The 14,189-nt window shown below is 36.4% G+C and overlaps 2 protein-coding genes across 2 annotated transcripts; one reads left to right on the top strand and one right to left on the bottom strand.

Annotated features, from left to right (window-relative positions):
* Positions 1–27: 27 nt before the first annotated feature.
* Positions 28–5,804, bottom strand: ptp4a1 (protein tyrosine phosphatase 4A1). The gene is made up of 6 exons (XM_051121994.1): positions 5,647–5,804; positions 2,681–3,213; positions 2,487–2,579; positions 2,269–2,399; positions 2,095–2,169; positions 28–928 (listed from the first exon to the last, which is right to left on the bottom strand). The coding sequence occupies exons 2-6, from the start codon at positions 2,783–2,785 to the stop codon at positions 811–813; spliced, it is 522 nt and encodes a 173-aa protein (XP_050977951.1). The 5' UTR covers positions 2,786–3,213; positions 5,647–5,804; the 3' UTR covers positions 28–810.
* A 2,006-nt stretch (positions 5,805–7,810) lies between these two features.
* lgsn (lengsin, lens protein with glutamine synthetase domain) lies at positions 7,811–11,618 on the top strand. Its single transcript, XM_051123014.1, has 4 exons — positions 7,811–7,991; positions 8,086–8,716; positions 8,803–8,969; positions 10,324–11,618. Exons 1-4 carry the CDS (start codon positions 7,962–7,964, stop codon positions 11,509–11,511), a joined length of 2,016 nt encoding a protein of 671 aa, XP_050978971.1. The 5' UTR covers positions 7,811–7,961; the 3' UTR covers positions 11,512–11,618.
* The last annotated feature ends 2,571 nt before the right edge of the window (positions 11,619–14,189 follow it).

The following is a 14,189-nucleotide window of genomic DNA, read 5'->3' as shown; positions in this document are numbered from 1 at the left end:
AAGTTAAAACTCAGAGGAGGCGAGATGTTCCTTCAGTGTATCTTTATTGTACTCTCAAATTGGCAAACTTGTCTCTCGCTATTCTACAACATATATCCAATGATATAAATAGGTGATTTAACAGTACACATAATCAAATACCGTACATAAATCAAGTATCGAAATATTAAGTTACGCACATCAAATAAAAAGGCATAAAAATACCGCAGACATTGAGGTCCAGTTTTAAGCCAAAACACAAACATCACACTATTGACATGGCAGTAATAGGTAAACAAAGTTTGGATAAACAACAAAAAGTAGTACCCCACCCTTCAATATATTTATATAAAGACATTTTATTTTCCTCAATTTTTTTTCCTCTCTTCCTGATTTTTTTTTCTGCAAAAGACATCTTTGAGAAACCTCTCCAAATGCCACCGAGAACTCCTCCACCAGACAGTGTCTTTCTGCTGTAATAAGGCATTTATTTTAGATCTTTTTGGAGGCAGGCATTTATTACAGATTAATAAAAATGCATGAAATTTGTTTTTTTAATCAAAGCATACTATGTGTTTGGCAGAGGTGGGATTTGACCAACAAAAACGTCATCGCAAAACACTAAGCTCATGTTCAAACAAGCACTTGACCTTGCTGACAGAGGTTTCTCCACAGGAAATACATAAAACAAAGAGAAGGGAGGGGGACACTAGTAACGAAATAAGCTTAATTTTTGTTACGGTATTTTCACAGTTACCATGAAGAGAACAAACTACTTAAGCCAGATACAAACTCCCATTACACATTTGAGAAAGGCTGATGCGCAAGCTTTTACTGGATGCAGCAGTTGTTGCGGTGCCCGTTGGAATCCTTGAATCGAAGACGCATTTTGGGACGATATTTTTCCAGATAGAAGAGCTGCTTGCTGTTGAATGCTCCACGGCGCTTTCTGGTAAAAAAAAAAAAAAAAAAAAGAAAGAAATTAATTTCTAACATTTTCCTTTAAGAATGTAAATCACATCCTGACTTATAAGAGTGGGCGTGGCCATTTGTAAATTTTATGTGTGTGGCTTCCGGTCTCATCTGCGTCCAGCTATTTTTAGCTGTAAAAACCAGCTCGTTTTGCTGCCTGACATTGCAAATTAGTGTCTTACCATGTTATTTTAATGTATTATTTTAATTATGAGCCACTGTAGTGCAAACAGTTTTACCGTTTACTGCACGTTGTTATTCTTCTTGTTATTTCCCTATAGCGGATAATGAACAGGAAGTCTCACCCATAGGCTTACTTCCGTGTTCAAGAAAGAGTTGGACAGGGCCCTATGAATTCCGTTTTATTTCTTCCCAAATTCAGTATTATTTTTTTCCAAATTTTTTTTTTTTCAATTCAGTTTTTTTTTTTACAAAATTCTGTGTTTTCCATAAATTTTCTGGATTCCATTTCATTGGTTTCATAAAAGGTTTCCCTAATAAGGAATCTCTAATTAACTGATTTTATTTTTAAAAAACAATTTATTATTATATTATACTTTTTTTTTTCTTCCAGAAATACTGTTGTATATTTACATTTTTGTGATAAATAAATTCTGGTAAATATTCTTTAAAAATTATGTTTTAATAATAATTTTTAATAATATTATTACATAAAGTAATATATTTCTTTTACAGTTTCTTTAAGTCAAAACAAACTTTTATTCTGACAGGTTGCTGTGAAGACCTTTAAGTTTCTGTTTGTATTTGATATGACGATTTGTATTGAAAATGACTCTCAGGGCAGTTCTAGAGATTGTGTTTATGTGTTCATGTACTCATATATTGAGGCTGAAAACACTGCATCACACATGCTTCAGTATGCGTGTATTAAACTAAACCCACTAGACACGCAGAATATTCAGGATTCATATTTAAACTTTTTTGCGGCTTAATATTAACAGGCACTAGTCCATATCACATGTTGACCTACTTTTGATTTATTCATCTAAAATTTGCCAAATGCCGTGACATTCCGCATTATACAGTCAATTCCATTTTTTATGGAATGCATTTTCCCCATCATGGAAATCATAGGGCCCCATGACCATTATTATTATTTTCAAAAATATAAAGTTAACTCACTGTCGAATGAATTGAACAGCATCCTCATATTTCATCCCACACTCAATCAGGGCCAGAGCAACCAGTACTGGGGCTCTGTGGGAAAGAAAACAACTAAGACTTCCATGCAAAACAACATTTTTATTCCACGTTTATGCCTTATGATAAATGCAATATTGAATCCCACAAAATTACCTTCCAAGGCCTGCAACACAATGTACAGCAATGCAGCAGCCTGGCTCCTCCCTAAACTTAACCCGAAGAAGGTTTAACCAATCATCGACGATCTGATTAGATGGAGGAGCTCCATCGTCAAAGGGCCAATCCTTTGTAACAACACAAAACATATGAATGAGATAGGAATGGACATTTCAATTAGTTTTCATGTAGGTAAATGGTTCATGTGGACTTACCAGAACCTGAATACCTTCTTTAACAACCAGGTTTGCATCATACGTGGCCTCACACACGCGAACTACCGTTGTCACCCCATATTTCTTCAGTTCCTAATAGATGGGAGGGAACATCATGTAAGTGCTGTTTTGCTGTACAATAGTCTTTCCAAAACAACACTTTGTGTGTTCAAGCCATTCCAACCAACACTCACCTCAATGAATTTGTGAAGCGTGGCATTAGTGGGGTTGTGGGTAATGAGGAATCTCATGTTTTTGTAAGTGATCTCCACTGGGGCAGGTCTATTCATACGAGCCATTTTTGACTTTAAAATAGCTTGAAAATCTTAATCAAAAACGGGAGAAACTCTCTCCAATAACAAAAAGAAAACTTGGCGGATACAATTAGGAAAAATAAGGTATGACCCCCAAAAAAATAAGGAAAATCGAAAACAAAAATCCTAGAAAACAAGGCTGGTTCTCTGGTGAGAGTGAAGACGTAGGGCCGACGAGGGCAGTGAACTTCAAGAGATTTTTTTTACCCCATCCAGAACCGCCGACCGCTGTGGACGCCCGCTCACCAAGCCCGATACCGCCAACGTTAAAACTGTAACACAAGTCTCTCTTCTGATGAGGTAGCGAGGCTAGCCGTTCACTTCTCTGCATAAACGCCGTGCTGAGCCTGGCAGTAGTCGCCACTGCCCTTCAGAAACTCCATAAATGTGTGACCCAAAACACCACAGAACTGCTGCAAGGACACAAGAACAGAAGCACAAGCGGTCAGGGCACATGACTTCATTTATCTTTTTCATCCTAATTTAAAGCAGCCATTTTTCTGCTTGTCAAGTTGGGCCACTAGTTCATTTCTATTTGTCTAGGCCTATATTAATATATTATAAAAAGTGTTTGTGTGTGTGTGAGATTTTATATTTACATTCATAATTTTTCATTTTTATTCTTAATTGTACTGCATATAATTTTATTATATTATTTATACTATTTTTCTATTATATTATTCATTTTAAAAATTATATTTTACACACATGATTTTTTTTTCTTTCTTTCTTAGTATTGCTGGACATTACAAATAAATCAAACATTCATGACATTTAATCAAATGGCAAAACAATCACTGACTAGTTTTTAATTTATTCTACTGCATACTCATTATTTTAGCCTAATATGTAGCCCACAAATATGATTTTTAAAGCTTCTAAAAATGTATCAATTTCATTATTATTGTTATTATTTTTGTAAGTCTACATAATTGCTGGACATGATACAATAAAATACAAATAAATCAAACATTCATGACAATTAATTCATGGCAAAACATAATTGCTGACTAGTTTTTAATATTAAATCCATTCTTATTTACTCACTTGCATATTCATTATTTTAGCCCAATGTAGTAGTCTAGAAATATGATTTGTAGACAACTATTTTTAATGTTTTCAGTGTCTAAAGTGTCTTAACAATAATAACAATATAATATTGTATATATATATATATTAGAAGTGGATCAAAAAAAAGTTTATCAAAGTTGTCCTAAGACAAGAACGGGTATTCTTTTTGGTTTTAGGACAAATTTAATGAAAGGTTTTAATCCACTTCAAATGTTGAAGTGGATCAAAAAAAGTGTGTCCTAAGACAAGATATTCTTTTTGGTTTTAGGACAAATTTAATAAAGGTTTTAATCCATATGTTGACTTTTTTTTTTTTTTTTTAATACATAATTTTTATTAATAATGGAAATTATATATGCATAAATTGTAACTACAAAAATCATGAACAAGGTAAATATTAATGTTTAGTTTTACACATTTTTTAATCCATTCTTAGTGAGTACTGACACTACCAAAATTTTGCAGTTTTGGCCATACCTCATAAAAACAACAATTTACATATTTACATTGACAAATCATAAAAACTATGAACTGAATCATGTCATCATCAGGTGCATTAACACAAAAAAACTACAGGAAGGTGCATCATTGCCTACTTTCCTCACTACTGTGTCTATTTTACAAAATAACCAAATTTTTTTTTTTTTTTTTTAAATTCCATCAGACAACCTGATACAATTATGGACATAAGATGACACCCTGTACTGACCAATTAGCAGCCAGTATCAATGTTTTAATCTTACATTTGCACATTTATAAACACATACACATCCCTATAGGAAAAACTCCTAAATCAGAGTATTATAAACAGCATGAAAAGCAACATTATCTCCCACAAACAAATGACTCAGAGGTGAGTCACTGTGCGGAATGTGGGTCATTGTTTCAGAGGAAACACTTGAGCAGGCGTGTGACCGCTTCAGATGGCTGAGCTTTCTGCGAAGGCTGAAATCTTTATGTCAGTCCCGTGAGGACACACACGTGTCTCAGCAGCTCTATGGGATTACCACATACTAAGCCTCTTTTGAAAATCACTTTAAAAAGGCGCAACAAACATCGTGTAGCAGTACCTTAAATCTAGATGTAATTCAAATGAAAGGCGCAGATGGTTGGCTGAATTATTTTTAAGTGTAAAGGCCTCAATTGAGGCCACTAAAATGTAAATTTTATTTGAGAAACAGGTCACGGTTTGAGATGCGGTGAAATATTTGAATTCTACAACCGATGTTATGTTTTGTACTAAGCAAAAATAAATTTAAAATATCCAAAACATCAGGATGTGCAAATTGATGAGGACTGACACAAAGACTTCCGCTTAGCTAATATTAGGATTAGATCAGAAAACTCACCGATTATATTAATTTTCATCAAAAACGCAACACATACTGTCTTTGGTAGCTACTAACTCTTATTCACTCTTAAATTTAATCGATTTAAGTGACATAAAAGGGCTAAATGTCGTGTTCGGTTCTCAGTGATGTAGCCGTGAGGCTAACTCACGGCTAACACCGTCGCCAAGCGATTATTTCAACGACATTATAGCTGTAAAACGTAACATTTATAATAACATACACATTTTTTAGTTTTGTAGATGTTACATCAAAATAAAATAGATTTATTGATGTATATATAAACTGTTGTCGACGACAAAAACCTGTTTTGCGCTAATGCTAATTAGCTCACACTAGGTCGCAGTTAAGACTAAATTACACGAAAATACAACCTTAAATCTGCGTACAAACGTAAATATTTATATGTTAAAAAGGTTGACTTACTGGAATATGCTTACTCATTGAAGATTGTAGCTTAATCATAAAGCCGCTCCGGAGAATAATTGTTGAGGTGTTTAACCATACAGCGCTGCCGTGTGTGTGTGACGAGAGTCTCCGGTAACCGGTTACAGCTGGACTCAAGAAACCGCACCCTACAACACACTACAGCACATTCAGCCATCTACACAAAATTACACAGACTTTTTATTAACAACACCAGTTTTATGATTTATTTTTATTTACAATTTTATTATAAAATGTTACAAAATCAAGTTTGCATTACATTCTAAACACATCCTACAATACATATTAATACAATGATACTTCTATTTTAAAATTTTATTAAATAAACCATAACAAAATAGCATGTGTTTAATTCTACTCATATTCTAAACACATCATATATCTTAAATAAATATTTAATATTTAAATAAAATGTAAATAAAATTATTATTATTAATAATATTATTTCAAATGTTATTAAATAAATAGTTTATTGCATGCATATTCTAAACACATCATATCATTTCAAATAAAATTATTATTATAATAATAATACTTAAAAATGTATAAAACATTACAAAATAAACTACAGAGACTGTGGAAAAGCATAAAAACAATGCCAGCAAGAATGCAAGCTGTTATCAAGGCCAAGGGAGGCCATGCAAAATGTTATGTTTTTTTTAGTTATTATGTGAGAATAAAGACTATTTAGTTGTTTCAGTTTGTTATTTGCCTATAATAAATTACAATAATTGATTTAGTTTTAAACAGGTTTTTGCAGGTGGTCTAACAAATTTAAGCACAAATTTCTTAGACTGTATTTATTGACTGTAATTGGGTATCTGAATAAAAAAAGTGCTTTACAAATTTTTCTGTCCTTCTTGTAAAACAGTAAATTAAAAAAAATATATGAATAACAACAATATATTTTAGCATTAGAAACACTACTGTTCTCTCTCTATATATGTGTGTGTGTGTGTGTGTATCTGAACCATGAAACAAACATCTAACAAGTACAATTTTTAACTTGCAAAAACGAGGCTTAAAAAAAACAATACAGTGCAAGCTACTCATTGGCACAGACTGTAAAAGAAAATCACAAAATCAAATTAAAAAAACAGATTAACAAGTAACACATTTAAGCGTGCGTAAATAAAATAAACGCATTACCTTTTAAAAAAGCTGAAGACGCAATGACGCATGAGACACCGCAATGCAACCAATCAGAGAAACAAGTCTCTTTTCATAAAAAAAATAAACACACATCAGCTGTAGTTTCTTATTTTTATTACATTAAAAATCATGGACCATTCGATGCTTAATTTATTTTAATTATTCTTGATATATATATTAAATGAATTAAAAATTGTGTAGGGTGGGCACAACAACCTCTTTGGGGGGGCACGGCCCGCGAGTGCCCCCCCTTAACGCCGGCACTGTATATATATATATATAGTCATAAATAAATTTTTGTAGCTATCTTTAAAATATATCTTTTATTTATTTAATTTGCTATAAACTGGACAGTTTTATTTAACTCAACTACTGTTTAAAAATACTATACAGTAGTCAGCATTTGAAGTGGATCAAAAAAGTTCATCAAAGCTGTCCTAAGACAAGAAAGGGTATTGTTTTAGGTTTTACGACAACTTTGATGAAAGGTTTTGATCCACTTCAAATGTTGACTACTGTATAGCTTGCTTAAAATGAACCCAAAATAGGTTGAAAATTAAAAATCTGACACATAATTACTAGAGACATCAGCAATAGTTAAAAGGTGAACCTTAAACATATTAATAAATGTTAATTTCCATCCTAATTTGGGTTTATTTTGAGCAAGAAATATAGTATTTTTTAAACAATAGTTGAGTTAAATAAAACTACCCAGTAATTTGGGTTAAACATTTAATCAGTGGGTCAAAACAACCCAGTCGGTGGGTTTGTCCATATTTAACCCAGCATTGGGTTGTTTTTAACCCACCATTTTTTTTAGACTGAAAGGCTTGTCACTATGTATTCATTTATGTTTCCATTATAAGCAATGGCTTTGGCATTCTGTTAAATAACCTTTTAGTCAAACAACTGCATCTTTCTAGAGATTCGGTGAATAATGTGTTGTGGGCTGTTGAAAACAGCTGATGTGCAGAAGCTCACAATAGATGAGTGGGACTGAACAGACTGGACGGTTCATGCAGTTGGTTGGGGTGAAAGGAAACAGATTGGTTTGTTTCAGTCTCTGTTAGTCAGTTGTGTGAGCCACTTGAATTGGACCAGATGGTTATGAGTTTCCAAATATTTACATAAAAAACAGCATTATGCAGGAATCAGAGGAATCCAGAGATATGGTAAATCTAAAAATTAAAATTATTTGTAATTTTTTATGTTTATTTGTCAATTTTGTATGTGCACAGTTGATTAAAGTAATTCAAACTTCTTCAGGAAGAAATTCCAGACCAGGTGGATGGAGGAAATATGAGTACAGGAAAAAAGGGTGCGGATTCACGAGAGAAGCGTCTTTCTTCCTCTGAATGGGACAGAAAAGGGACATCTCTACCCTTAGTACCATCAAACGTACCAATTCCAGGCCCCACAAACGACCCCATCATTATTTCCATCGGCCCTCCACATCGTTGTGCCTCTGTTTCCAGTGAGTCCCAGTACCAGGGTCTCTCAAGAGAAGACGACTACACCAACAGACATGGATGGAGAAGGGAGAACGTGCAATATTACCCATCAACTGCTGAGGGTGGCGTCCCCAAACAAACAATGGATGAACTTAAAAGCGTGTTGCGCGAGAGCACCCTACTCGGTGCAAAAGGCCAAGATGAAAGAAGAAGCTACCCTCCGGGTCAAAGAGTGGACTGTAAACCAGACCAGATGCCATCTAAGAGTTTCAGCACCTTCAAGCCCCTTTCAGAAGCTAGGAGACCATCCAGACTAAGAGAAGGAAGTTCTGGCTGGGATTCTGGCGGGTCTTCGACGACCGATGGACCTCCAGGGAGGTCCTCTGGTATGAGTTCACCCACTGCTGAGACATCCCACTGGGAAGAAGCTGGCACGTCACACTCAGGTCAGAAAGATGATTTATGGTTGCCTCAATTTACTTTAACTAGCTCATTGTTCATCCATCTGTCTATTATTTCATATTCCCAACAGACAAGGAGAGCTCACAGGCACTCTCTTTTGCATCTCAAAGCTTCATTTCTGACGTTGAGCGCATAAAACAGCAAATTGCCCGGGAAAACATAACCTTTGTTCGCTTTGAGGCCACTGATCTTCATGGCGTGTCCCGATCCAAGACAGTTCCGGCTCGATTCTTTCATGTAAATGTTTCTTATTTATTTTATATATCTGAGTGGTGTGCAGTGATGTTCTAAAATGAGGAGGCAAACCCTGAGAGAACACGTACATCATGTCACATTTGCCGCCACGTACATATGACGTCTACATTTACATCTGCAAGATGTATTTTTTAGAGTTTCTATAAGACGTTTTGTCAAATAGACGCTTATCACATGTCTTTAAGATGTTTATGGTTTAGAATGTATGTAAAACTGACATATTACAGACGTCTGTCAGATGTTTGTACACAGCGGATGTTTTCCAGATCAAGCAATCTTTAACAATCTTTATCGCATTTGTGCTGTAATTGTGCATTGTGTGTGTTTAATACAAATTCATGGCCCAGTCACATTTTCTTGGTTAAATAACATTACTTACACTATCAGAAAAAAAAAAAAAAAAAAAAATATATATATATATATATATATATATATACACACACATTAAGTAGGCTATTCTATTTATTAAAGCCAAGTATAAATCTAATCAGGTTAGTGTTTTTAAGCATTTTACATTTATTCCACATAATAGCTCAAGGCAATAACAATTTAAACAATATATTTAATTTGTGAACTTATGTTCAGCTATTCTTTTAAATAGTTGACATTTACTACTTTTGAATTTTTTGGATCATCGGTCATCAAAGCTCGGTAAATATTGGTTTTTGGTGGTAAAAAAAAACAGCATATGCTGGTAGGTATGTTTTGATGCTGGGATGCTGGTTAGGTATGTTTTGATGCTGGTTTAAGATGGTCCTTAGCTGGTTTAAGCTGGTCTTTTGCTGGTTTATGCTGGTCCTTAGCTGGTTTAAGATGGTCCTTTGCTGGGTTTATGCTGGTCTTAGCTGGTCATGTTGCTGGTCAAGGACCAGCATAAACCAGCAAAGGACCAGCTTAAACCAGCAAAAGACCAGCTTAAACCAGCATCAAAACATACCTAACCAGTATCCCAGCATCAAAACATACCTACCAGCATATGCTGTTTTTTTCACCAGGGTCTACTTTTTTCCTCAATGCAGAAGTAAGCCTGTGGGCGAGACTTCCGGTTCATAATCCGCTATAGGGAAATAACAAAAAGAATAACAATGTGCAGTTAAGTGAACTGTTTGCTCTACAAACCAGTGTGCTCATAATTAAGATAATACATTAAAATAATGGTAAGAAACACCAGTTGCAATATCAAAAATATCAGTTGTACAGCTAAAAATTGCTTACAGCAGCTTTGATGCTAGTAATAAGTTTGACTGTTTAGTGTTCTTTGTAATAATTGTCATATTTTTAAAAATAGTGTAAAATACTTAAAAAGTACTTACATTACTTATTATTGACACCACAGGAAAAAGCGGTATATGGCATCCCTATGCCGAGAAGCTACCTGGAGTTAACCCTAAGCCCCAAAGTCAACGAAGTTGATCATCCGAGCGCAGCCAACTTCAGCAGTGATATCCTCCTGGTTGCAGATCTCTCCACGTTCCAAATCCTTCCCTGGGCGGACCAGACCGCTCGTCTTATCTGTGACCCATGCACGATCACCGGAGTGCCACTGCGAACATCACCCCGCCTCATAGCCAAGCAGATGCTTGGCCAGCTCCAGAGCATGGGCTTCTCTCTCCACTCGTCCTTCACCTACGAGTGCTGTATCTTTGGAGCCCCTGAACGAGTGGGACCCAAAGCTGTGTTCTTTCCTGCCACCACTCTGTTGAGCAACTACGACCTACCCTTCCTCCAGCAGCTAGTCAGGGGGATGTACTACATGGGAGTAGACGTCGAAAGCTTCTCATCTGCAAACGGACCAGGACAGATGGAGATTTGCTTCAAACCACGATTTGGAATCGACGCCGCCGATAGCGCCTTCACCTTCCGCACAGGAATCAAAGAGATGGCCAGGAAGTTTGACTACATCGCTACCTTTTTCACAGATGACAACATTAACAATTCCGGGTTGCTCTCCCATAGCCTTTGGGATGCCAGTGGCAGAAAAAGCCTTTTCCACTCAGGCAACGGAGAACTTTCGGAGATTGGCAGAAAGTGGCTTTCGGGTCTTCTCCATCACTCGGCCGCTCTGAGCTGCCTCTTGGCTCCAGGGATCGGCTGTCGAAACCAGCTTTCCAAAGGCAAGAAAAATTCCAAGAACCTTCTTTACGCCACATGCGGCTGCAATGACAACAGCTGCGCCTTTAATGTAAAGGTTCATGGTGGACGGGAGACTCACATCGATAACAAGCTGGGTTCAGCAATGGCCAACCCTTACGTTGCGTTGGCGGCCACAATAGCAGCAGGACTGGACGGTATTAGGCGTAATCTGAATACCGAACAGGTTCTAAGCAAAGCTCCAGGTCAGCAGAAACAATTTCCAATTCCTGTTAAACTGGATGATGCTTTAGTGGCTCTGGCAGAGGACAGTGTGATTCGTGGTGCGCTGGGAGAGCCTTTCGTGCAGTATTTTATTGCCATGAAGCATGTAGAGATTGAGACCCAAGAGCACGATGCCGACAAGAACAAGGGACTTGAGTATTTTATTTAATTTCTGAATTTGCTGAATGACTTTGTGCATTTGAACCCAAGAAAATACATTTCATGACCCTTGGTATTAAAAACTTGTTTGCCTTCCTTGCAAACAAGATTTCAAAATAAAATCATACAACTGACTGATATCTGCCTCAGACTGACTGATTTCATTTACAGCATTAATGGGCCTAAATGGTGTAAACAAGATTCTTGACCTGGAAATCCTGGTTCAGTTTAGCCAACCACAAACACCTTTTGTTCTTCAGATAGTTTTTTTGCGTTCTTCTCTTTGATTTGTTATAACCTTTGGCAGTCTACAGTACTCCAAATGTTTTTCCTGATCTGACTGATTAGTACAGCCCAAAACATGACAATAATTGACCATTTTCAGCAGCAATAATCAGCAAAATTTCAAAGAGTTTCATTCGGTTCAGTGGCATTGTTTACGTTCAATGCTGCCAATATGGCCAACTGATGACGTGTCATTAAAATACTCCATTGTTGACTCATGAAGTTGCTAATGTCATGCTAGAAGTTCCTTAAAATAAAATTATTATTATTAATCGAAAGACCTATCGTTTTACTACACAAGACCCTCATTCTTCAGCGAGCCCTTGGAAGCTGTACTGAAACTGCAGTTTGGATCTTTAACCTGTTAGCTCTCTAATCTAGTTTTTATCTGCACACTCATGCTCATGAAGAAGAGTGCGGATTTGCGTTCGACTGAGTCATGTAATTTCACCTTGGCTCAGAATGCGTTTATGACGCAAGATTATTGTAAACACAGCCCACTGTAAACACCCTTGTAATTCACTTCAACTTTTTCAAATTGTATAAATGATTATTTTAGGTTCAAGTGCGTGTAAGAATTTGGAAACAAGCAGAGCACGGCTGTTTCTAAAGCAAGCAGTGCTATCTGCTGTTCAAAACTAAGCTCAGAATCGATTTGAGAAAGAATGGCAATGTGTTCGGAAAATCTCAAATTGATGCTGAATAATTTCTCGATTCATGTTGCAACGATTTATGATCCCATTCCTAGTTTAAAAACAAAATATGCTAGGGCTGGGTAAAAAACAAAACATAAACAAACAAAAAAAGATTTCTCGGTTTTAATAGATTATCATTTTGATGAACCAATATCGATTCTTAAATCTCAATCGAACTTTTGGTCTGTGTTGTTTTCAGCTGATGAATGAACAGTACACAGTGCGCCTTTCTTCCAATAAATAGCAATAGGCTAGGCTTTGTGTTATTTTTGATATAAAACAAAGTCTCAGATTTCAAATTCTGTCCATTTCATTAGGAAATTCAAGCAATAAATACCGTTTTGCCACACTTTAATGTGACGCGATAGATCGCTGTAGCTTCTGTGTACAGGCCTGTGCTAATCAAATGCATAGCAAAACATTGTGACAGTTTCATTTTTGTTCTGGATCCCCTGCTCTGCTGCCACACTGGAGCGCACTCGCCACCAACTAGAGGGGGTGGGAATTACAGCTACAATAGATTACCCTCAATTTAATCCGTCAAGGTGACAGACAGCCTTCAGCTTTTCACTGACACTGACAGACAATTTTCGGTTAACGGGACCTCTGCCTGGTTTATACTCACCGCATCCAAGCACATGTCAAAAATGGCGACGTAATTTGTACGCATATTTGCATCACTTTGACGGTAAATCCCATTCTCACGTGCCACGATTGGTCGATTATGTGCAATGCCTGCATTTAATTGGTTAAACTACTTTTTGATCAAAAACAAAGCCTAAATCGGGATATTTTAGGCAATATAGAAATCCTGACCAGGACGTGGGAGCTGAGAAAAAGATGATGTATAGTCACCCTATTATACTAAATCAAAATTATTAATGTGAATCTGACCTAGCATGGATGTCAAATGTCCTGCAGAATTCAGCTCCAACTTGCCCAAACACAATTGCCTGGAAGTTACTAGCAATTCTAAAGATGTGGGTTAGCTGGTTAGCTGGTGGGTTAACGGATAGGAGCAGGACTGGACATCTGTGTCATATACTTTTTTAAACTTAAACCTGTCCCAGTAAGTAGACTTACGTGCACTGTAGAAGTTTGATTATTAAAAAAATGTCATTAACTGTTTAGGATGACTGAAGTAAGAGAAACATCCACAATATAGGAAACCATGAATTTTGGATATATTGTACCTGTAGCAAAGTAGATATTTTGTAAAAGGCAGGGATGTTCAACCATGCTCCTGGAGGGCTGCCCTCCAGCAGAATTTAGCTCCAACATACCTGACTAGAAGTTGCAATCCTAAAGACCCAGATAAGCTGGTTTAAGTGTGTTTAATTACAGTTGTAGCTAAACTCCGCAGAATCTTGGTCTGTCAGGAACAGGTTTAAACACTGCTTGAATATTGTGTTTAGTTTGGTTAGCGCAAGCGTTTTCAAACCTGCCCTGCACGGAATATTTTGTGTTTCCGTTATCGTACACACCAAAATCCAGTCTTGCAGTCTGTACTAACGATCCGTTTAGATGATTCAGGTCATTTTGATGAGTGAGACACACAAAATGTGTAGTGCAGGTGGGCCTCCAAAACCTTTGGGTTAGCGCAATCTTCTAAATTTGACCTTTATAGTAATCTTGTAGTCAGTAGTCTCAGCCTCAAATGTCACACCCACAGACCGTTGGCTGAACGTCTGATGCATATGGCACAAAA

This window comes from Labeo rohita, chromosome 11 (genome assembly GCF_022985175.1).
Source record: "Labeo rohita strain BAU-BD-2019 chromosome 11, IGBB_LRoh.1.0, whole genome shotgun sequence".
Classification (NCBI taxonomy): domain Eukaryota; kingdom Metazoa; phylum Chordata; class Actinopteri; order Cypriniformes; family Cyprinidae; genus Labeo; species Labeo rohita.
This window is presented reverse-complemented; position numbering and strand designations above follow the sequence as displayed.